General features: G+C 33.5%; 1 protein-coding gene across 2 annotated transcripts in view; it reads left to right on the forward strand.

Annotated features, from left to right (window-relative positions):
- Positions 1 to 25,918, forward strand: part of LOC143229841 (transient receptor potential-gamma protein-like) — a 114,404-nt gene that overhangs the window by 71,097 nt on the left and 17,389 nt on the right. Inside the window, exons 4-10 of one of the 2 annotated variants that reach the window (XM_076462659.1) lie at positions 7,121 to 7,465; positions 15,837 to 16,007; positions 18,107 to 18,341; positions 21,792 to 21,929; positions 23,006 to 23,145; positions 23,727 to 23,842; positions 25,406 to 25,657. In XM_076462659.1, coding sequence (XP_076318774.1) covers positions 7,121 to 7,465; positions 15,837 to 16,007; positions 18,107 to 18,341; positions 21,792 to 21,929; positions 23,006 to 23,145; positions 23,727 to 23,842; positions 25,406 to 25,657 — 1,397 coding nt within the window. The remainder of the gene's footprint in view (positions 1 to 7,120; positions 7,466 to 15,836; positions 16,008 to 18,106; positions 18,342 to 21,791; positions 21,930 to 23,005; positions 23,146 to 23,726; positions 23,843 to 25,405; positions 25,658 to 25,918) is intronic. The other variant, XM_076462660.1, reaches the window with a different exon arrangement.

Here is a 25,918-nt window from a genome sequence, read left to right on the forward strand (position 1 = left end):
GACGGCTGAAAAGGCAAACATGTTTCCTGCAAAAAAGAATTATGAGAAAGTGAAACACACTTGTCAAATAAAATATTATTGTAATTTGAATGTTGTTAAAAAAGAGGTAACTGACCGGAAGCTGACCACATGTTTGAAAGGGGTTGTGTACACATGTGGTCAGCTTCCGGTCAGTATTTAACTGACGATGACCGAAGAAGGTCGAAACGTTGTTCGATGTAAATATTTTCTCAACCCAAACGAGCGGTTTTTTGCATATAAATTTCTCAACAAGTGGGTTTCTCGACATCACTGAATTTCAATGTTGTTAAAAATACTTTGGAAGTATATTATTTAACGGTATGTTGATGTGTATTTATTATTAAAACGTTTTTTTTTTCAACTTTACGATCCGAAACTTCTAAAGCTATTTGATATATAAGCATTTTTTTATCATTACTGCATTAACTAGTTGTTTAAGAAATACAGTTCTGTATTTTATTTTGATAAAACTACTACTTGCATAAAAAACTTTCATCTGAAATATGTCTACATGTAAAACAATAAACACAAAAAGCTTATACATATGTCGTATATGAAACCACTTGTAATAAACCAGATGACCAGTTGGTCAGTATGTTGCAAAAACTCTCTCTGAAGTTTAGGACTGTGGATCGATAATAGGAAAATAGTCAAACCTCACCATTCGCTCATACAAGTGCAACACAACAATCAGCGGTGGGTGATGTTGACTAGATGCCTTTTGATATAGTCTTTCAGTTCAATATTATAAACGGTTTTTCGTAAGTACCTCACTTTGCCCAAAAATTCTGAAACAACAAAAAAACAAACAAGACATTTGTGTGTATACCGTATTCAAGCAGTAACAATCAGACCAGAAACCTTGAACCTAAATTCTATGAAAATATTTTATAACGAAATGGTATACCAGTATCCTAATAAAATATATATATTTCTATAAAATTGCAATATGAATCATAGTTTTAGCATAAAGGAAGCTTCATCTAAAATCTTAACTCGTTAACAAAGAAACACGATGATAGTGAGTGCTTTACAAAATTTCTAATATGAGGAGTCAAATAATACAGAACCACTATTGTAATATAATGTCAGTCACCCTCTCAGTTTATTAGTTTTCAAATCAAAATGGCATGCTCTTTCTGACATGCATTTAAATTAAAATTGTGTCTCGACGGAATACTTCAGAGCTAGTAACGCTAAAATATAACGCGCGTAGTCCATTATTTAGCTTTGCCCTTAAACAAACAACTATTTAAAATGGGGAAACGTGTTGTATTATCGCTTTGTATGAAGTGCAAACGTATCTTCATATTATTTATATTTTGTGAAAAATGTGCTTAAGTTACGAATGTATATTGTTGGAAGTATAACAGGCGTTGAAGAAAAATAATTGTTTTTCGAAGTTACAACACACTCCAGTAAGTATCAATGTTCAACATTCATGGTAAGTATCAAAGTTATAGCATACTTACTCTGGTACTTATGGAAGTTATAATACATACTGACGAATATCAAAGTTGTACAATACACTGAAAAGTACCAAAGCTATAACATACAGTAGTAAGTTGTTGTTGTTTTGAATTAAGCACAAAGCTACACAATGGGCGATCTGTGTTCTGCCCACCACGGGTATCGAAACCCGGATTTTAGCGTGTAAGTCCGCAGACATACCGCTGAGCCACTGTGGGGCACAGTAGTAAGTAACAAAGTTGTATCATACACTGATACGTATTAAAGATATATCATACATAGTCTGGTAAGGGATAATATTGATTGACTTCCTACTTATTGTTCATATTTGTTGAAGACTTTTAATATCAACAAAGGCTTTCTTTTATTTCTACTTTACTTCTTACGAATTAAATATAAAAAGAGTTTAATGAGGTTACAAACTGGTTAATTGTATTACGTATTTTCTTTAATTAAAAAAAAACTATGCATGTAAAATATTAGTTGTATACTTTATAATTGTCATTATTCGGTGACATTATTAATTAATAATTTATTTACCTGTAAAATAGCATTATTTTTTCTATGTATGTTATAAGACAACTGATATCTATTTTACTTCTGGTTTCCTTTTCATAAAAATAGCCTATTTCATATCGTCGTGTATCACTAATCTAGGCACTCGACTCATAATCTAAGGATCGCCAGCTGGAATCCCCGTCATACCAAACATGCTCGCCCTTTCAGCCGTGGGGGCGTTATATGTGACGGTCAATCCCACTATTAGTTGGTAACACAGTAGCCCAAGAGTTGGCGGAGGGTGGTGATGACTAGCAGCCTTCCCTCTAGCCTTACACTGCTAAATTAGGGACGGCTAGCACAAATAGTTCTCGTGTAGCTTTGCGCGAAATTAAAAACAAACAAACAATTACTAATCTAACTGATACTTAATAAGTCAACAGTAAATCAGTTAGTGACATTTAGTTGATGTACTTGTAAGCTTCCCCAATCGATTAAGTACCAGAAATCTTTAATTTATAGAGAACTTGGCGTAACTTAGTCTCACCTCACTAATCCTTTGACCTTATGATCTGTTCATCGATATAACAGAAATGAGTAAAGGTCGTACAAAGTTCATTGAATCTTTTTTTCTCTAACCTCATTGTTTTGATCTATACCTCATTTTCTTGTTTCTAATGGCTCATAACAGCTGCGAACTATCGAAAATAAATTAAGTATTTGAAGATCGATTTATAATAAATATCGTGAATATTTTGAGGCACATTTTTGTGCCTTCATCGAAATGATCGCTCTATTATAGATTAATTTTAAAATGTTTTGTGCTCTAAAATACTAGAAAGATACCAACTGAAAGGTTAAATTCATTAAAATCATATTCAAAATGTGCACATATCAAACAAATCAAGCTACAGATTCATGTATGCTTGGATATACCAGTATGGTGTATAGGCATAGATATTTTTTCTAATATTTCTTTCAATATATATATATATATTTCGAAATTTTTCTACATATGATGTCCGTCAAGGACATCGTGTGAACGATTCCTATAAAGTAAAAGCATAGCGTATGGAAATAGACTGTTATCTTTCGCACTGACAAATCAGGTGACGTACTCAAGAATAAAACATCCCATATTTGGAAGTGAGGGTTTTCAGCAATCATGTGGGTAGCTTGGTATATATTAAGATTTAAGACTTAGATCAGGTGGAGAGAGAATGACTTAAGAAATTGAGATAGAATGATTCAAGAAATAAAGATAAAAAGGTCTTTGGCTTAGATTAGGCTTAAGAGATAATACTAAAAGGATTTAAGGTTTAGCTCAGATTTAAAATATAATGATAGTAATTTCAAGATTTAGGTTACATTTAAAGTGTTATGATAGAAAGATATTTATTTGGTAGATATTTCTGATTTAAGAGCTCTCAAATAAAGGAACCACTGAAACTATACATTTATTTGCTTTTTATTGCTGTTGGTTTGAAATAGCGATTTTTCATGATGTTCATATTGCGTCGAGCATCTCACATTTCTTTAAACTCAGTCGAAATTGGATAATTTATATTTTTTTGATGGTGGTACATTTGCTTCTGAACCCCTGTTATTTTGCAGACTTTTCTGATAACTCTAAGAGATATCAGTGCACCTAAAAATACCACATTAGATGTTGTTGTTTTTTCAGTTACTGTTAACACAACCGATAAAGGTAAGCTTTTACAGCATATTTTAAAACCTCATTTACTTTGGTAGTTTAGATGCAACCTATTATGACTGCGTTTAAAGTATTTTAAATTCTGTTTTTTGCTAATATATTTTGACAATGATCACAACAATGCTCATAACACTATGGAAATTGTTAAAGCATCACGTTGTTCTGGGAGGTAGTATAAAATAAGGCTACCATGTACCTGGAAAATATAGCAAACATGTTAACATCGAGAAGTGTTTATTTTTTATAGAAACATTTTTCGTGTTTTATAACCACATCATTATTTTAATGTACCATTTTTTAAAGAAGAAAATAGATACATAAGCAGTCAAATAATTAACAGAATAATGTTTACAACAAACATGCCCTGAAGTAGACATATACAGACAGGGAGGATATTTCATAAAAAATAAAACTGTGATAACCCAACTTTCAACTGGACTTTCATCCCTGTTCGATGTTATTATGTTACGTGAGCGAAGAGTTGAATCCTTGTTATTCTTTTATTTATAACAAAACATCCTTATATTAATTCATCCATAATTATTTCTGAAAATGCCCTTAAACAAGATAACTTTCATTTAAGTACAAACGAAGTAGTCAGTATTTTTTAGACTGGTATGAAACGATGAAGTTACCGTATTCTGAAACTTAATAATAGATACATGTACTTAAATAAAGCCATTTATTTACAAATATATATATATATATATATATATACACGAATGTGTTTAGTGTAACAAAAACTGTACTTAGTTATAATCTGTATATTCCATCACAACTAATATCTTAAAACACTTTAGGTGACTTACTAATTAATTACTTTCTACATTACTTACCCTCGGTGGACTCAGCAGATAGCCTGATGTGGCTTTTTCTATAAGAAAACATGTACACGCACACTATTACACTATAGTGATTATGAAACTCTGGGACAGAAACATTAAAGTCAGTTGCACGTGTTGCTTGATGGGCTTGAAAGGACAAGCAGTTACAGCTACTAGTCGCATGTGTCAATACATTACAGTAGATAGATTTTAGTTTCTTCGTACCCAAAGAAAGTGAAGTTACGATTACTTTTTTTTTTTCAAACTGAAATTCCTGAGTTGACTTGAGTGTAATGTCAAGGAAGTGGAACAGTAAACATCTATTGTTTGAACCAACGTTTTACGAAAACATTGAAGTACCTTATAGTACAATATACTTCAATGTAATATACGGGAATGCCTAATTAAAAATTAGAAGGTTGTTAATAAGAAACATTAGGATACAAATTTTTCACGATGCTAATTTTATTACTAAAATTTAGTAATTTATTTGTTTATACTTTACACCATTGGATAAAGAGGGAAAAACAAACAAACTGAATTTAAATAATAAATACGATGAAAATGAATACTGTAAATTGAGTTTCAGAACTTCGAAGAAAGGCTTCTAAGAAAGTCACAGCTATGAAAATGTTCATTGTAAAGGTGTAGCACTTAAGCCTGCTAATATCAAAAGATAAGTTCAAAAACGGGTAATCGAGGTGGTACAAGAGCTGTAATGTATTTTATTCTAACTTAAACAAAACTGTTCAAGTGCAATTTACCAGAATCCAATACATTTATAGGGTATAAAAACTAACTTTTATGAACTTATTGAAGCATCTTTGCTGTTGCTGGGCGTCAACGTGCCCCTCCCCAGAGAAGACAAACATAGAGCAAAAGTAACACGACTTTATAGTCGTTCGACTATGCGACATATATCTGAGTAGAATGATGTGTACGTGTTTACGATATCCTGGTAACAATAATGTCATATTACATGTAGAAAAAGCTTACGAATATAACATGACTAAAGACACTTTCTGTACCAGCTATAGAAGGACGAAATTTGTGACTATTTCAGTAATTACAAAAGTACTATATGAACTTTTTGTTTGGTTGATGTGACTTTTAAAAGCCTCTCAGTGAGGTGTTTGCGGACTTATACCACTAGACTCCGGGTTTCAATAGATAGCCCTTGGTACAGCTTTGTATTTAACTGAAAACAAACAGAGACATTTAGAAAACACGTTGATTAATTTTTTTTCTTTTACGAATTTGCGAAACTACAGAAGAACCATCAGTGCATAGTTATCCCAAATTGTAAAGTGATCTCAGATTATAGGTGAGGCAGCCAATGTATAGCACCCATCGCCAACTTTTGGGTTTTTCTTATTCTCATCGAATAATAGAATTTGATTATCACTATTAAAAGTATCCAAAGATCTGAACTACAAAGCATGTTTTTGCAGTAAGGGAAGAAACATGAGCTCTCATTCTGATAATCCGGGCACGCTAATCACTAGACGACGCCCGAACTTGATACGCTGTTGAGTAAATCATAAGTACAGTTTTGATAAACTGAGTTCAAGTTCTAGCTAAACATAAAAATTAACCAAAATGTCTCGCATGTTTTATCTTCATTTGATGTCGATTACATTGTTAACTTTTAACAATCTCGACATGCGAATCTCATCTGTAAACAATGTCTAGAACTTTTACCTGAATAATTGAGGAATTTGAAATAGTGTAATAAACCAGACTAATTAGAATGATGGTAGTTTTTATCTGAGAAGTGGCTGATTAAACACCAAGTGCATCTTATGGCTAAAACCTAACGTTAATCATGATTTATTGTAGGAACTGATTTGTTTATTTGTTTTGTATTTCGCGCAAAGCTACTCGAGAGCTATCTGCGCTAGCCGTCCCTAATTTAGCAGTGTAAGACTAGAGGAAAGGCAGCTAGTCATCACCACCCACCGTCAACTCTTGGGCTACTCTTTTACCAACGAATAGTGGGATTGACAGTAACATTATAACGCCCACACGGCTGAAAGGGCGAGCATGTTTGGTGCGACCGGGATTCGAACCCGCGACTCTCGGAGTCGAACGCCTTAACACACTTGGCCATGCTGGGCCAAGGAACTGATTTGATGGAAGAAAAATAATAATTCCACAGCCATATATTTGTAACTGTTTTATTTTTATAAAAAAAAGTTTAATTTGTTCAGTAGGTTCTTCAGAAAGTGTTATTTTTATTATTAGTTATAACAAGCAACATATGTAAAGTTTTTATTGTAAATAATAACGTCTTACACATAACGTATTCATTCTTCTCTTTTATAATCTTTGCGTGTGTATAAACGACAACTAAATTCAAGCCAAACGATGGCAAATGCCCGTACTTTTATTGTGTCATTATAGAAATGATTTAAAACAATGGAGTCACATCCGTCAATAATTACATGCAACAATAAAAAAAGATGAATAGCAGTTGTATTATATATGTGTATGAGAAACAGATGAAATATATTATAATTCTGTAACAGATGAAATACATTATAATTCTGTAACAGATGAAATACATTATAATTCTCTTCCCGTATCATTTCAGAGTTGGGAAGCTATAGACAGAGACATAGCAACCTTTACTCCAGATATTACACCTTTGATCCTTGCCGCACATAGGGACAATTATGAGATCATCAAAATACTTCTAGATCGCGGAGCTATCCTTCCAGCTCCTCATCACGTCCGGTGCGGATGTAAAGACTGCGTAGTGGCGAGCTCGGAGGACAGTTTACGACATTCTCGCTCCCGTATCAATGCTTATCTTGCTCTAGCTTCTCCATCATTGATCGCACTTTCTAGTAAGGATCCTATTCTAACGGCCTTTGAACTAAGCTGGGAGCTTCGGCAGTTGAGTTTCATGGAACACGAGTTCAAGAATGATTATCAGGTAAATAGCGCAGAGCAAATAATTTTTGTTTTCTGATTATAGTTAAAGCAAAAATGAGAGAGAACAAAATTACAATTATCACGTTAGCAACATTGTAGATTGACTACATTACTACTTTTCTGTAATTACAACTAAGAAGTTATTAAAAGACAAGAAAAGGATTAATATCAGGTTAGAAACACCCTAGTCAGACACTAGATATGAATAAATGATACATGTTGAGCAGCGCCAGATTAAGGCCTTTATAGGCCCTAAGCACTGAAAATATTATGTTACCATATGCAATGTTCTTGTTTGACACTGTAGTGCGTCTCCTCGTAGAGCTCCTTGGTGAGTGGAATCAGTGGACACTGAGGTATCCTTTCTTTTTTATGGATACCCGAACTTAAACTAAAAATAAAACAGTAAAAAACAGACCCTAGATAAACAATCACGTCTAGAAGATTCTGAATAGTAATTTTTAACCTCTTCAACAGCTGAACCTCATTTCTCATATTACATTTTTTATCAAACAAATCTTTAGGGCAAATGTCTTCCTTTTTATTTAGAAAGAACTAAAGGAGCTTGATGGCTCTCCAAAGTCAGTCACAAATCTACGTTCTGAAGACACCTTGGTGGAAACATCCACTCCAAAACACAGTGAACTGCTCTTGCATTCGAAGGCCATAGAGGATATACCCATTGAAGTTTCTCCCCATGCTATTATGAATTCGTCACGAGAAGTTACTGTTGAGAGAGAGTTAAAGAACATCCCTGAGTCAGAAATCCTCGCTGGTTTCTCCGCCCAAGGAGTTTGTACAGTGAAGCATATCTCTACTCGCAAAGATGGAATTATGCTGCTGAGCAACGTTATTATTTTGACGTTTGCATCACCATGTCCACCTGCCACCATAAAGGCAGGTTATCTAACTTGCAAGGTCCGGCCATATATTCTAAACCCTCTCGGATGTTTCCAACATCAGCGGTTTGGTCACTTGAAAACATTACGTCGTGGTTCCTTGACGTGTGATCGTTCCAGTGGCAGGAATTATGATCTCTAGGTGTGCGAAATGGACCCTCATTATGTTAATTGTAATGATTTTCACCCCTCTTGTTTTTGTTATTGCCCTAGATGAGAAAGAGGAAAAATAGGTACAGTGTTTGAAAACGATTCACAACATTTCTAACCTCAAGGCTCTTAAGCTACTGTTCTCTACTCTATCTCGGAAGTATGCTTCTGTACAGTGGGAATGCAAACAGATCTCTCTGTGCCTCTGACAGAGTCGTTTTTGAACCACGTGAAGAATCTTTTGCCCTTCGTGGTTAAGAGAATTGATGAGTCAATGTGAACTCTTATCTATATCCTTACCATTCCTTCCAGTGGCTCCCTGGATCCTCTTCCTTTGGCTCCAGCTTCTGGCGTTTTCACAGGTCCATCTTCTTCTTCAGCCTCGAGATGCAGAACGACTATTCTTTCACGTCCGTAGTCTCTATAATTTTCATCTACAAACAGAGACCTGCCCACTTGACCCAGGGAAGGATCCGATCCATGGAGGTCGATAGATCTTCTAATAAAGAGAAACTACATGGTCGAAATCAGAAGGGCTCTACGGCCACTTCTCCTTCACATAAGTAAAAATAGCCATTAAATACAAAGGAACTGTCAAGGTTTGCATTCTAATTTGGATGACATTAAAGTGATGATTGATTCTTACCATCCTGTGTGTCTTTACTTGTGGTAAACATTTGTGAAATCTGTCAATGCAGTCACCTTTCTGCTGTTTCTGTTTGCACAGAAATGACAGATTGTGTAATGGGCGAGTGCAATGAGGGGTGGCACTGCTGGTCGATCAGCACGTGCCCGCCCTGTCTTTGCCACTCGATACACCGTTGGAGGCCGTAGCCGTCCATGTTTCCTCGGGTCGTACTATCAATATTTGTTCTCTCTATCTGTCTCTGGAGAGACCTATGATCAATCAGGTTTTAATGCTTTCATTGAACAGTTACCTTCTCCATATTTAATGCTGGAGGGAATTTAATGGATATAACCCCCTCTGGCGTGGTACTGATATTGATATGTTTTGTTTGTTGTGAATTTCGCGCAAAGTTACACGAGGGCTATCTGTGCTAGCCGTCCCTAATTTAGCAGTGTAAGACTAGAGGGGAGGCAGCTAGTTATCACCACCCACCGCCAACTCTTGGGCTACTCTTTTATCAACGAATAGTGGGATTGACCGTCACATTATAACGCTCCCACGGCTGAAAGGGCGATCATGTTTGGTGCGACGGGAATACGAACCCACGACCCCTTATTAAGAGTCGAACCCCTTAAGCCACCTGCCCATGCCGGTCCATAAACTATGCAGTAGAAGAAATGTACTATTTTTTATGACTCGCTCAGTTCTCTACTGGCCCTGGAATCTCTTCACATCCCTTCATCATCTTCTATCCATGTATTGTTAACCTAAAGATGACTTGTGAAAGTCAAAACGTTGTTTTGTACTTTATTTTAATTAAAGTTTTAATTCACATACCAGTCATCCTGTTAATACATTTTTATTTCAGGTGGGTTTCTCGTCAACATGAACTTCTTCTATCCAGCTTTTTTGGATACCAGACCACGTTAGTATTCACGGGTATGAACTCGCTGACTCAGTAGCTAAATCTGTTTGTTCTAGTGCTATTACTACCACCCCTGTTCCATACATGGACTACCAATTGTCTGTAAACCTAAAGTGAGCAACGTGATAAGAAGTGCAAATCTACATAATATGCTATGTGTACTCTGTTCACCATGGGGAATCGAATCTTATCTTTTTACGCTGTAAATCAGTAAACTTACCACCGTCCTACAAGCGGATTTTCACGTGAGCAAAGTTTCACGAAGTGTGCCTGGAAGCACTTAAAGGTATAATAAACATTAAAACACAACATCATTCCTTAGCGTATTTGTCACAAAAATAACCAATCACATACAAACAAACTTTTGTCGCTAGTAATTTACGTAAAATACATGGACTGGCCCATGGTGTTATAGAGAAGGTCAGTGTATTATTATACAGAACTGTACAAGATAAGACAAGTTTTATAACACTAAAAGTTCGGACTCTCTGTCCAAACTTAACAACATATCATCAGGATCACATTCATAGCTCTCCCAATTCGTCCTACTCCCCTTTACCTAAATACTATGATCAGTCTTGTTCATATTTGACACACTAGTTATTGTACCTCCATCATGGGGGAAATAGAATATCGTAAGAAAGAAACGATTATTCCCGAGACAACTTGCCTGTTAATTAATTATAATTTTTATGATTTTCCAACATGACCACAAACATCACTGACAAAGAGATAATTTATTTCACGTTCGTAAAGTAAAACAATACAAGAAATTGATTTAATAAAGACTGTATAATATTGCCAGCTTCATACAAATATTGTTACATTTTAAATTGTGTTATGGCTTTACTGCATCTCTATGGAAATTTTTCTATGAAGCGTTTTGCCATTACTAGAAAGTTTTTATCATGTAATATAAATACCAGTTGCATTAATAATTTGTATATTTTATTTATTTTCCTTCTGCTAGTTTATTTTGGAGTTTATTGAAAGAAAAATGTATTTAAAAGCTTCCGATGCAGTTTTTCTTATACATCACCATACGACTTGTTACACCTTAAAACATTCAAACATACCTAAGAAATAAAATTTCCGAACTGAACTTCACCATAAAATTTATTTCGAAATGAATTTTATTATTCTATCATTAAAACATCGCAGATTTTCTCTTTGATTCTATTTTGTCAAATAATAATTAAAATAAAACTCACTATGCTGTTGTTTTTAACGAGTCGTAACTCATTCTCTGACCTCACACAAGAAACTTGATCTAGAAGTTTACCGCAAGAAATATCTCTGAAACAACTAAACAGAAAAGCCTTTTATTCATACTTATCTTAAAACTGTTTAACTGGTGAATGTTAATGAAATATGTTAGATCCTTAATATGTTGTTTTGTAAATATTCGTATTCTTTTCATGTAAAAACAATATTTATTTTCTACGTAAACACTGCATAAATTACTTTAATAACTTAAATAGTGGTGTCTTAAACAACAATATGCATATTGTTCACTTAATCTAAAGGGAAAAGTTCTATATAGCACTATAGAAATAATCATTGTTTGTTCACCTTTCGCCTTTATGTAAAATTATTTTCTGTGGATTGATTCGTTATTATTATTATTATTATAAGTTATCATGACTTGTATGGCCCTGTTGTCTGTAGAGTGACATTGTGGTATTCTATGGGTTGAATTATTTTAATTATATAGTTGCTTGAAAAATAACATCGACATTACAATTCAAAAGATGTTAGAAAAACATTTAGTGATAATCGTTGTAATTCCACTTTCAGCTAGTTGTATGTCAAACACAATTAAAGTTTATTGTATTTTGGGTAAATGTTAACCAGGTGCATACATACACGATTTCAGAAAGTTCATTAAGAAATCTTTTGAAATATTAAGATGTAAAGCATATGTACGTGTTATGTCATGAGTTTATATGTTTAAGCCCGGCATGGACAAGCGTGTTAAGGCGTTCGACTCGTTATTCGAGAGTCTCGGGTTCGAATCCCAGTAGCTCCAAACATGCTCGCTCTCCCAGCCGTGGAGGCGTTATAATGTGACGGTCAATCCCACTATTCGTTTGTAAAAGAGTAGCCTAAGAATTGGCGGTGGGTGGTGATGACTAGTCTTACACTGCTAAATTAAGGACGGCTAGCGCAGATAGCCCTTGAGTAGCTTTGCGCGAAATTCAAAACAAACGTATCATGAAAAGAACATTACGTTCTGTTCTCGTTAACAAAAAAAGTCCGATATGGTTAAGTAGTTAGGGGCGCTCAACGAAATCTGAGGGTCGTAGTTTCGAATCCCCCTCACACCAAACATACTCTCCCTTTTCAGTCGTGGGGACGTTAATGTACCATCAATCCCACTATTTGTTGGTAAAAGAGAAGCCCAAAAGTAGTCTTACGGTGCTAAGTTATGAAGGGCTAGCACAAATAGCCCTCGTATAGCTTTGAGCGAAATTCAAAAGCAACAAACAAAAATAAATCGTTTAAAATAAGTCGACTCCGAAATCATACCTGCGATATACGTTAATTACACAGTCAGACCATCATGTCGTACAATTATCAATAATAGACCGTAATCTGACTAATACAAGCAACAAAATACTAGTTTATTAATAAAAGTCAACGCCACATATAACACGAAACAGGTAAGTTTAAATGAATACATTTTACACAGGATTTAATAGATAAGATTTTAATAAGTATGATATTCTACTCATCTGTCAGATACGCAGGTTTTATCGATAAGCCTAGATAATGTCATTAAATTAAAATTCCTAAGAGTACCAGCGAAACATACTTATGTAAACAATGTGTAACAGTTTTATAATCCTTATAATATGTTGCTTCTTATGAAGTAAAGCTTACTATTTAAAGTAATGTAACAAATTCAATTATTTTTAAGCATATCAGTTTGTTAAACAGCGCCATGAATTAAATTGGATAAATTTTGTATTTCATGTATTAGAAATTAAAACCATCAGACAAGATCAAAGACCACAAAGCCAAGATTGTTGAAATAAACAACGTAAATATTTATACCGAAAGTAAGTAATTCATAAGTTGACGCCACGTGTACAGATAGAACAAATAAGATTTTATACTTGTTCGGTAATTTGTTTTATTTCGCACAAATTGCTCAATGACCATCCGCACCAGATGTCCCAAGTTTTGAAAGAACAGACAAGAAGGAAAACAACTAATTAACATCACGGACCACCAATTCTTGGATTACTCTTAACATCGAATGCTGGGATAGACTGTCACACTATAACACTCTCACAACTGAGAGAGGCAAGCACGCTAAGTGATGGGATTAGAGCTCGTGACTCACAGAGTCGAGCGTCGTGATCACCAGAAACAGAAAATAAATTCGGTTTACAAATTGCTGTAGAGATTTCAACATACATCTAATGTATTAACATTCAGAAAAGAGGCCTTTATGTTATACTTAATTATTGATTGTGGAAGTGTAAATTAGTAGAACACTCATGAAAAACTGTTTAAGTAGAAACAGAAACTGGTTATTTTCGGAGCTTCCAGTAAAGCAGCAAACAGACAAGCCGCAACGTCATCCAAACCTCAACAGGCTCAGTATGTAAAGCTCAAATTACTAACAATTTGAAATTGAGCTGTTAAGTACATCTTTGTTATTTAATAAGTAGTCTCAGATGACAATGTAATAAGGATGAAAATACACAGTCTAATTTCCTATTGGAATTTATCTGCTAATGACCTGCTTCATTTATTCGTCCAAGAGAGAGCGTACAAAAATTTTAGAAAAACTGTTTTTCTTTTCAAAAAATCCACCGACAAGTGACTGAGAATTAAATTATTTCGTTCTTTTTTAAATGGTTGTAGTTGTGTTTTATGACAAACAATCCCAAGAATAATATCAATGTTGTTGTGACTAGCACTACTGAAGAGTGATATCAGTATTTTTATGACTAGCACTATTGAAAAATGATATCAATGTTGTTGTGTCTAGTATTATTCAAAAATGATATCAATGTTCTCGTGCCCAGCACTATTAAAAAATCATATCAATGTTCTCGTGCCCAGCACTATTAAAAAATCATATCAATGTTGTTGTGCCTAGCATTATTCAAAAGTGATTTCAATGTTGTTGTGTCTAGCATTATTAAAAAATATCAATGTTCTCTTGCCCAGCACTATTAAAAAATGATATCAATGTTGTTGTGTCTAGCATTATTCAAAAATGATATCAATGTTCTCGTGCCCAGCACTATTAAAAAATGATATCAATGTTGTTGGGTCTAGCATTATTCAAAAATGATATCAATGTTCTCGTGCCCAGCACTATTAAAAAATTATATTAGTGTTGTTGTGTCTAGCATTATTCAAAAATCATATCAATGTTCTCGTCCTTAGCACTATTCAAAAATGATATTGATATTATTACAGCTACTACTAAAGACTTTTACACTACTTTGTTCTACCATCGAATAGGCTGGTGAAACGAAAAAACATCTGAATTACAAGTGAAAATGCGCAAGTATTCGCTAACAGGAAATATATTATATTTTTCAGATAACTTTTATTAACTTAAATGCTAATAATGTAAAATCATGTTTCTCTGTTGATGGTTTATCCTTGTTTATTTGTGCATTTTTTGAAATAAAATTGTAAAGTGTTGTTGATCACTGTTTATACCAACGAATATAAAATCCATAGGGATTTTAAATAAAATCCGACAAAAAAGTTCAGATCAAATAGTAAAATTATAGTTTAGTTAGTTGTCTTAATGCTTTTAAGCACCATTTTAGCATATCTGCGATTTACATCTATTATAGATGCGTATTTTCTAGTTAAACATTGAGAAATGTTTAGTTATGTAGTTTATTTGTAAAGTAAAAGGAGTGTAATTAGTTTATCGCCCCTTCTGTCGTGTAAGAAGACATAATTTGGTTTGTTTGAATTAAGCACAAAGCTTCACATTGGGCTATCTGTGCTCTGCCCACCACGGATATCGAAACACGTTTTTTAATGTGTAAGTCCGCAGACATACCACTGTGCCACAGAGGGGGGAAAAGAAATGATATATATAATAGTGTATTATCATATAAAACCCGAGCTTACTGTAACGAAAAATTTCAAACATAGTTTTCATGTGTCCTTTGATTCCTCTCGTTGGACTGAGCAGATAACCCGATGTGGGCTTGCTATAAGATAAAACAAACATTCACGTTAGTTTGTTTGAATTTCGCGCAGAGTTACACCAGGGCTATGTGCGCTAGCCGTTTTTAATTTAGCAGTGTAAGAATAGAAAGAAGGCAGCTAGTCATCACCACCCACCGCCAACTCTTGGGCTACTCTCTTACCAACGAATATTGGGATTGACCGTCACATTGTAACGCCCCCACGGCTGAAAGAACGAGTATGTTTGGTGTGATGGGGTCTCGAACCCGCGACCCTCGGATTACGATTCTAGTGCCTTAATCATCTGGCCATGCCGGCTCACGTTTGTTTGGATAACACGTTCCTTACATTCAACTTTCACCGTACCCATAATTTTCTTTTTCGTATAAGTAGATCTCAAGTGGCACAAAACGTTACACGCTCAGAAAAAAACTTTCTGATATTATATATTTTTCAAAGACAATTACATACCTTTTGTCCCTACAATAATTATAGTTATCACAACATTTGTAGTTAAGACGCAGAAGTAAGAGAAATAAAATAAAACTTCGGTGCATGTGATAATGACACACGTCGGTTTCTGTTTTTGTTTCAGGATCTCAGGCGACAGTGTCAAAATTTTGCTACAGCGTTGCTGGATCATGCCCGCAGTTCATATGAGTTGGAGGTTATATTAAACTACGTCCCTAGCGGCCCAGCTTTTCACCATGGCGATCGCATGCATTTGAGCCGCCTGAAACTGGCAATTGGATATAAACAGAAAAAGGCGAGTTTATTATACAGTAGGATATACAACTTTTTATGACTTATGAGTGTTCCGTTATATGACTTATTAATGATGCAAAATTTATTAAAACACCTGCAAGTGATGATGGTTTAAAAAGAGACCAGTCCTGAATATTTAAATATGTGAATTCGTTACAACTTTTAATGAAAGTTTACCAAGTAAAAAATTAATATAATATTTGATATTGTTTCAATAAAATAATGCTACAACCGGTGAGGTTTTGGTTTACAAAACTTAATTTTTTACTGTGTAGTAGTTTCAAATGGGTCAGTTATATTTAAATAAATATACACAGGTGCAAAAATACACAAATAAACAAAAAGTGAGTGAATATTAAACTGATAAAAACAACATCACAGCATTTTAAATTTGACAATTTTTTTGACTATCTTGTATATAAAACCACATCATAAAGCATGCTATATTTTTTAGTTGGTCAGCTTCCGGACTCGTAACGCTAAAATTTGGGGTTTAATATCTTGCGGTCGAAAGAGCTCAAATAGTCCTTTAATAAACGTTAAGCTGTGATAAAGTGGTAAGAAGAATATGAATAACACACAATTCCTCCAGGATCTAACTTAATCATCATTCAGATTACGATAACTGATCACGAGGTAAATGTGGACGAATTATCAAGGGTAATACTTTTTTCACTGAAATAATTTTGTTAAACTTACATCTAAACATGTTATATCAAATGTAATTTTTTATCTGGATTTTGTAAGCTTTTATGTGAAGTATCCTTCTGTCGGTTATTACATTTGTCTCATCCATATAGTTATCTTCAAATCAAACAAAATCTTCGAAATTAAAACTATATACCTTTAAGACATTGATAAATAATTAATTATGAATGACTGTTTGTTTTTGAATATCGTGCACAGTTAGACGAGGGCTATTTGCATTAGCTGTCCTTAATTTAGCAGTGTAAAACTAGAGGGAAGGGAGCTAGTCATCACCACCCACCGCCAACTCTTAGGTTACGCTTTCACCAAAGAATAGTGAGACTGAACATCACATTATGATACCATCTTGGTTGAAAGGGCGAGCATGTGTAGTGTGATGGGAATTCAAACCCGTGACCCTCAGATTACGAGTCGAGCGCCGTAACCACCTAACCATGTCAGGGCTTTAGGAACGAAAACTGATTTGACACTGAATTAAAGTTAAACATCTACTCAGTTGTAATTTTCATTCTCTGAAAAGAAAAAAATTGGTAGAAAAAAGGTAAGTGTGGTTAACTCCATTACACCATTTTAAACACGAGATTCTCTACATTTATTAGTTTTGATAAATAACCAAAATCAAGTGTTGCACGACGTAGTGTGCAGGCGTTATCAATGTGAACGATTTAGCTTCTTTTACCTCTCCAGTTACATAATAATAATTCAAGACTAGGAACTTCGCTCAGTGGTGGATACTGTGGGAAGAACGATATGTATTGATATTACCTTATGCTCAGAGCAAGCTACCCACTAAGATGAAACATATTAATAAACTCAGTAACAAGAATAGCTATTTGAATATACAGCCCTCACATCCTTACATGTAAGGACTAAAATACGTTTTTTCTTCAGTTAAGTACTGTTACTGTCGGGTTAAAACTGTATTATTTCACGAAGTTCGGCCAGCTGAGGAAATGTAGATTAGTCCTAAATTTAACTATTAAACTAACAACGCATATTAATCTGTATACGGTTTCATTCTAAAGTCCTCACAATAAAAGCAAAATAAATCAAACGTTCTAATAGATGCTGTTGACTAAAGTAACATTAAAATCTGTAGGGTAAGGAATACAATCTCTAGTTGTTAGTTTCAAATAATGTCGTACGTTTACTTCATTTGAGGCTGACTCCTTTCACTCTAAATCGCACACAATACAATCCAGTTTTATCATGACATTTTCTGCTACTATTTTGTAAAACATTTGAAATAAGATTATCAAATAGCTATTACTTATCCTTTCTTATTCTGTATTGTAACTGTATATAGCCAACATGAGATAATTCACTTCTGAGAAAACTTTTACTGACATACTTAAATCACACGAATTAACAACCCGATATTTGACCTTGCAGTTTTGTGCCCATCCGAACGTCCAGCAGCTCCTAGCGTCCATCTGGTATGAAGGTTTGCCTGGGTTTCGGCGAAAGAACGTTATCCTTCAGTCTTTAGAAATCTTCCGGATCGGCGCTCTCTTTCCGTTATATTCCACCGCCTATATTCTTGCTCCGCACTCTCGCTTCGGCCGAACCATCCGTCGACCTTTTATCAAATTCATCTGTCATTCTAGTTCGTACGTCACATTCCTGTGTAAGTGTACATAATATATGATTACGTTATTTTACAGAATTTAGTGTGTGTTATACATACCTATACAACATACAAAAGATGCTCCACTTTAATAGTCCCCACCATGTTCTGTATTTGTTTCTCTCTTAACCCACCTCTCTCTCCTCTCGTGAGTAAGCGGTTCAATCATGATGTTCGATATATTTTATTAAAACCAAAGTTTCTATAATCATCGTCAGTGTTAAGACTTGACTCACACTAACAGAAACCGGGTTTCGATTCCCGGGATGGGCAAAGCGCAAATAGTCCATTGTGTATCATCGTACCTAATTCCATAGAAACAAATCGTTAACATTTATTTATCAGATATTTTTTCTCACGTATTAATTCAGTGATGCCAAGAATAATCTTGAAAAACACAGGGTTAACCAATTAATATTCGTTTTTTAATTGTACCTATTATTAGTAGTAGTAATAATTTCTTGTTCTTGCTAAAAAGTGATGAAATCTAGTAATTATTGCAATTATATAGCGACAAATAAGTCTATAATAAAAGAAAGTTAATACGAACATTTGACCCATCAGACAATTAGAAAGGGAGATGGTGATACAGCAAATATATTATGCAAATCAACCTTCATAAAGAGTTCGAAATATAGCGATTTAAACACTACTGATAAAGCGAGAACTGTTTATTTTACTCTTGTCGTATCAATGTACAATAATAACGTTCAATATTCCTGAGTGATGCCTTTAATGTAAGATCTGTTACCTGAATTATAGTTCTCAAAAAATGCATATTTCTCTGAAAAAATACATATTAATCGGATGAGAAAATACTTTATAAGATGACGTTTGTATGGCTTGTAATAAATATATTCAGTATTCTGATTAGAAAAGCAAGTTAATTTTGTTACGTAGTTTAAAAGATTTTGAAAAGTTACTTAATATTCGAGAGGTAATTTACAACTTGCTTGAAATTTTAGAAAGGTTTCTAAGCATAGAATACCTTAAAGTTTTTTTCTGAGTATGTTTTAATTATTTTAACTGTTGTTAAAACAAAATAAATTTTGTTTATAGTTTATTCAGTTATTTACATTCAAACATCAATTTCCGTTTACTTTTCCAACTTTATCGATTTGGTGTTAATAATGACACCATCGTGGGGCGCCAATAACGCTGAAATTCCTTACTCTTAGTAAAAAAGAAAAACGTTGTTTAGTTTCAAATCGTATATCCATCCAATCGGAAATGCCACAAGACAGTAACGTTTTTATAGAAGTCAGTTTCACGACCAAATTATTTTTAGGATCGTAAAGTCTAGGTATTAACTTGAACAAACACACTGAGGACGTCAGGTTATCGAGGAACGTATCTAAACACAGAGGTTAGAGACTTTTAATATTTTTCACAGAAATAAATGCAGCATTAGAAAACAATGGTTTAGCTTCTTGAAAAGAGTTATTTACTGATAACATCAGATGAATCGCTTATGAATGAAATTCTTTATTTCAGAGGTAAAGTATGTGAGAAAGTGATTGAAATAAATTATAATGTGTCTCAAGAATTCCTGAACTTAAGAATGTGTAAAACGTTTCTTGATTCTTTAAGTTATTTTCTTTAACTGAAAATTACTTTACTATCGCCCCTTTTTTAAGTTAAAGTATTTCTTACTTTCTTGGAACGAGGCTTGAACTATATGTGTATCAAGTGGTAAGTTAGAAAATGCAAAGAGGGTTGAAAGTTAAAAGCAAAAGGAAAATATAAGACTAGACGACCACCTCTACTATCTATTTATTAGTGAAGTGATAACAGCTTTCTAGTATTGTGCGTATCTATAAATATCTGAAAACTGTTACTTTTACTTTGAATATTCAAATATTTAACTGAATTCGTTTACTTGATAAACTAAATTTGCACACTAAAGCTGATAAATGTACAAACGTCAATCATTGTTTTTACAACCATCAATCAAAATTTTAAAAGTTTTTGTACGATTGTATGTAGTCTTCAGGAAACCAACAGCTGATACTGAAAAAAAAAACTCATGAAAAATTTTGTACTACGAGGCTTGTTAATAGTAATGCAAACTAATTTTCAGTACTGGACTGCAGAGCTGAAGGTCTAAGGTTCAAGTTGTAATACGTCTCTGATCAACAGTTCTAAGTTACAGATGCCTATTTTTGAACTTCAGGTTCTGATCATGTTTAGTCCATGTTTCGCATAAAATGTTATATATCATGAAAAGATTAATACCAACATACAGTGGACAACAAACAAATAATTCTAAAGTACATGAAAAGATTGCCGATAACGTGAATAATTTGTAAAGCGAAATTAAAACGAAAATTAGAGAACATGTGTTCATTCTGTAACTGATTATTATTTCACCTAAATGTTATTTTACCAAACTAAAATATACTTTTGAAGATACGAATCAAGTTGTAGATTAAAAATCATAAAACTACAAATTTAAAATAGCGTTTCAAACTAAAGATTATTACCAAAATAAAAGTAAAAAAATCCGAATCAAAATAAATATTAAATTTATTTTCATGGCGAATTTTGATCTTTCAGAAGTTCTTTAACATAATACTGAAAGTTAGATAGTAGACACGAAAATAATAATCGAGCATATTTCTAATAATTAGTAACTTACAAAAACAATATAAATAAACACATTTTTCGGCATAACCGTCGCTTAGCAATGAGCTGATTCTATTACATTCAGAAAATATTTCATTCATATTTTCGCTCGTATTATTTAAGCAAACAATTACCTCGCTCAATACCGTAAAAAAAACATACTTTCTCTGATAAGTGACAGCTTGTATATCAGCTACAGGCTTCCAATCAAACACAGTACTTGCACTTGCTAAGTGTAGTGTGTGATGTTGTTTTTAAGCATATTATAAGGTTAAGAAAATGAGCTGTCACCTAACCCTTCTCTGCTAGGTGACAGTTGGCTTGTATATTAGCAGCAGACTAACAATCAAACATAGTATTTGCACATACTAAGTGTAGTGTGTGATGTTGTTGTAAGACACGTTCACTTATTTTCATCCTAAAAGTTAGCTCAGTCAAGAGTCAACCGTTGTTATTAAATCCATCTGTAACATCTCTATATACATGGCCGTATTTTATGAAGTAACAACGAACTTAATGTAATCTATTCTAGTAATGAATCTCGACAACAGCTGGACGTCAAAATGTTTGATTGAAATACTTTAAAAAAGAAAAGATTGAGAGTTTTGGAGAAATTCCAGTCATTACAGATAGAGACATAGAGATGGAAAAATCGATAATATGAAGGATTTACATGTTGTAAATGATTTGGAGGAAATAAAAGAGTGTTTTAGTTCTTAGTTTTTGATTGGCTCACGATTGTCTTTGTTATTGAAGCAATTAAATTGAACTTGAAAAAAAGTGCTTAGTTCCTAATTTATGTTTATCTGTTGTTGTTCTTTCTAGTTCTACTTATTCTTGCATCTCAACGTGTAGATAGTGTGCTGATTGGTTGGTTTGAAATGAAGGAAATGAATGACATGGTGACGAAACGAGGAGCTCCTCCTTCTATTATTGAATGGATGATTTTAGCTTGGGTGGCAGGTAAGATATCAGGCTAAAATATTTATAATTCTAAGGTAAAGTAAAGTATCAGGCTAGTATTTTTATAATTGTGATTTGTGTATTTCCGTAGCACTACGACCTTGAATACGTTGGAAATTTAGATATTTGTTTTTATTAGGTTAGATAGATACAAGTGAAATACGCATTTCCATAACTTGGTCAATACAATCATGTTTTTTTTCGAAAATATATTTTTATTTATAAATTTAATAAGATAAACTTATTATTAAGAAATAATACAATAGAAACAAACTTTGCACGAGTTGTTCTAGTTTGGAAATAGTTTTCTTTTAATTTTGCAAATGTCGAAATCTTAAACTTTAAGTTTCCACTTAATTCTTTTGTGTTTTATTCTCTTCCCATAATGCATGCTTAATAATGTTGACGACATTGCTTCGAACTGTTGTACTGACTATTTAGATTTGCCATTGAATTACATTGTGAACAATAAACTGAATGTTTATATTACCATTATTAAATTGTTCAGTGCGATTACACAATGAACAATAATCTGAATTCTTATATTACCATTATTACGTAGTTCATTACGCCTACACTATAAACAATGAACTGAATGTTTATATTTCCATTAATAAATAGCTCAGTATGTTTACACGAACAATAAACTGAATGCTTGTATTACCATTATTAAGTAATTCGTTACGCCTACATTGTGAACAATAAACTGAATGCTTATATTACCATTATTAAATAGTTCAGTACGCCTACATTGTGAACAATAAACTGAATGCTTATATTACCAATTAAATAGTTCAACGCCTACATTGTTATATTTACCATTATTAAGTAATTCACTACGTCTACATTGTGAACAATAAACTGAATGTTTATATTACCATTACTAAATAGTTCAGTACGTCTTCAGGGCGGAATAACAGCAGTGGATTTGTCACAAAAACACACTCTTGTTACTACAATTTCACTGTTCCATATGTTTTATATTGCAAAACTACGTTTGTTCATTGTAATATGATGATAAATAGTTTGTTTTTATGGTTAAAATATTACATTTTTTTTGTTTTCTTCTCTCTCAGGGTTAATATGGAGCGAGATTAAGCAACTCTGGGAATCAGGACTTATAGTGTACATTAGTGATATGTGGAATATAATTGACTTTATTACAAATGCACTCTACGTGGCCACTGTAGCTCTCCGGATAGTTGCCTATTTTCAGGTATAAAAATGAGGAAAAACACAGTTTGCGTAATTAACAACTGAAGATATCGGATTAAAATTTTTCTTTTTGCTACGATCTTTCTAACATTTGTGTTACAAATAGAGTGAATATTTCTTATTATTTAGTGTGCGATGTAAAATAGGTCCTTTCTTGCATTTTATGAAGATACGTAATTTCAATTTTTGATTGTTGAATAAGCCTAGAAGTGAGAGTACCTGTATATTCTGAAATAAAGTTTAAAGGATAAAGTCAAAATAAAACATGGAAATTCCGATTAAAATAAAATTTAGGCTTATTCTTAATTTATCATGTTAGAAACACACTCACAAAGACACTTACCATAATGTTGTTTGCAACACTACGTCACAATGTAAACGACGTATTTAAAGATAATTTATATTTTCTACAATAAAATTGCAAACAGTCTTAAAGACAAACGAATAGACAGAATTGCTAGCACTTTACTAGTTCGATAGGTAGGCAGATAGAAACTTGAAAGAGAATAAGCTATAGAATAGAATAAATAGACAAATATCTGAACACTTTCGTTCTACTTTTCTTCATCTTATTCTTTCCAGGTACAGAAAGAAATAATACTAAATACTGGTACTGCCTATCTCCCTCGGGAACGCTGGGATGCCTGGGATCCCATTTTGATTGCAGAAGGACTTTTCGCTGCAGCCAATATTTTTAGGTAAGTAAACAACAGGGCTGAGTAAATGTTAAGGTGTTAAACCTATCGACACTTTACTTACATATTATTATTTCTGCTGAGAGAATTGTGCTGGGAGATTGTAAATATTACAGAATACTCATTATTCAGGCTCTAATGTTACATCTCTGGAGGGTATCAAACATTTAGCTTTGAAATCGGCGTTATGGATTACATATTTGCTGTTATTAGGTAAAGAAAGCATTGAAATTCAAATACACAAATAAATGGAGGCACTAGTGTCCTGGGTTATGTGATGTCAGTGTGACACAAAGTATCAATCACACAATCATACATCTATATTTTAACAAATCCGTGCGTTAAGTAAGACTAATTAGAATTGTATTCACGAAAGATGAATATTTTTTTGTAAAAACAAAAGTAAAGAAGAAACGCAGTCGTAGCAGCTAAACGGCGTAGGAGACGCTTTCTTTACTTAGTTAATGAAAGTAAAGGAGAAAAGCTAGTGTAAAATAAAATGTAATAAATTACTAAATTTTCAAAGAATGAAACTCAAGTGCTTTAGTGGTCTCGCGTATATCCAAACATCTACCATCCGCAGACAGTTCTGAATACGGTGTGAAAAATACTAAATAACCAGTCTATTGTTGTTATAATATTGCTAAAAATAATGAAGAATTGTACTTCGATATCAAGCAACATGACACGTAAGCACATCTCTTAAATATATTAAAGTGTTTTATTTGAAATTAAGCACACAGCAACACAATGGGCTATCTGTAGCTTGCCCACAGCTGGTATCCAAATCGGAATTGTAGCGTTATAAGTCCACAGACATAACCGCTGTGCCACTGGAGAGCATTATAATATAATTCTTACTGAGTGAAAGGATTCTTAAGCAGATTCTTAAATATTGTACTAAATGTTATTCTTCTTACGTACCTCTACTTTCGAGTAGCAAAATTAAAAAGATTGTGGAAAAAAACAAAATCTGCAGCTAATTTCATTTTCATAAATATCTCCAAAATAGTTCGATGGTGACACCACCAGGAGAAACTGGATATCTCAAACACTTATTGGTTACCACTGCTAGAATGTTTTATTGACCTCAGTTAACGCGTGAATGAAACAAAAATGTCGTGAGCTCTTGTTGTTTCGTTTAAATGTTTCATATACATTTTCGTTTGTGGACAAGTTTGCTTATGAGCATGAATTTAATATTGCCTTAATGTGTTCACTTTAAGTCCAACATTCTAGTCATGCAGTTTAACTTTACACTTTTACATTAGTGCAAGTTATGTACAAGTTATCACTTTTCCATGATGTGCCTTTCGAAATCTTAGGCCTTGTTTTATTTGAGGGTTATCTTTAATATCAAAACACAGGTGAACTTGTTAAAACACTTTCCTTACATATTATTATGCCTGATGAGAACATTTTTGAACGGCGATTGTAATTATTACACAACAATTATTTTCCTAGGCATTTTTAGACATGCACTTATTTAGGTGTCTGTTCAATATTCCAGTATTTAAATGACACATCTAATCACTTTATGGTTTTACTTATATTTTTTTCACCCAGTTCCCTGAAGCTGGTATACATATTCTCGGTAAATCCTCACCTTGGTCCTCTCCAGATATGTCTGGGTAGGATGGTCATTGATATCCTCAAGTTCTTCTTCGTCTACACATTGGTGTTATTTGCCTTTGCCTGTGGAATGAACCAGCTGTTGTGGTGTTATGCTGACTTAGAGAAGAAAACCTGCGAAGAAAGTCTGAGATCTCACAATAAAACTGATCCAGTTGCTTGTTTAACATGGAGAAGATTTGCCAAGTAAATATCTTTATATCGGGTGTCGTCAGGCTAATCTGGTGAAAAGTTGTAAGAATAGATGTTATTCTCTGTACATCCAACAACAAATACGTTTTAATTTTAACTTAATAGAGTATTTCTATTAATTACTTATGATATTCCCGTTCTCTTTCTTTAACTATGATAATGTCACAAAATACAACCGTAAACCTTGCGAATGTTTGGAGAAGACATAAAATTTGGCATCGTCGTGTTGTAACCCAAATATTTGCTAGTAATCAG

This window comes from Tachypleus tridentatus, chromosome 10 (assembly GCF_004210375.1).
Source record: "Tachypleus tridentatus isolate NWPU-2018 chromosome 10, ASM421037v1, whole genome shotgun sequence".
NCBI lineage: Eukaryota > Metazoa > Arthropoda > Merostomata > Xiphosura > Limulidae > Tachypleus > Tachypleus tridentatus.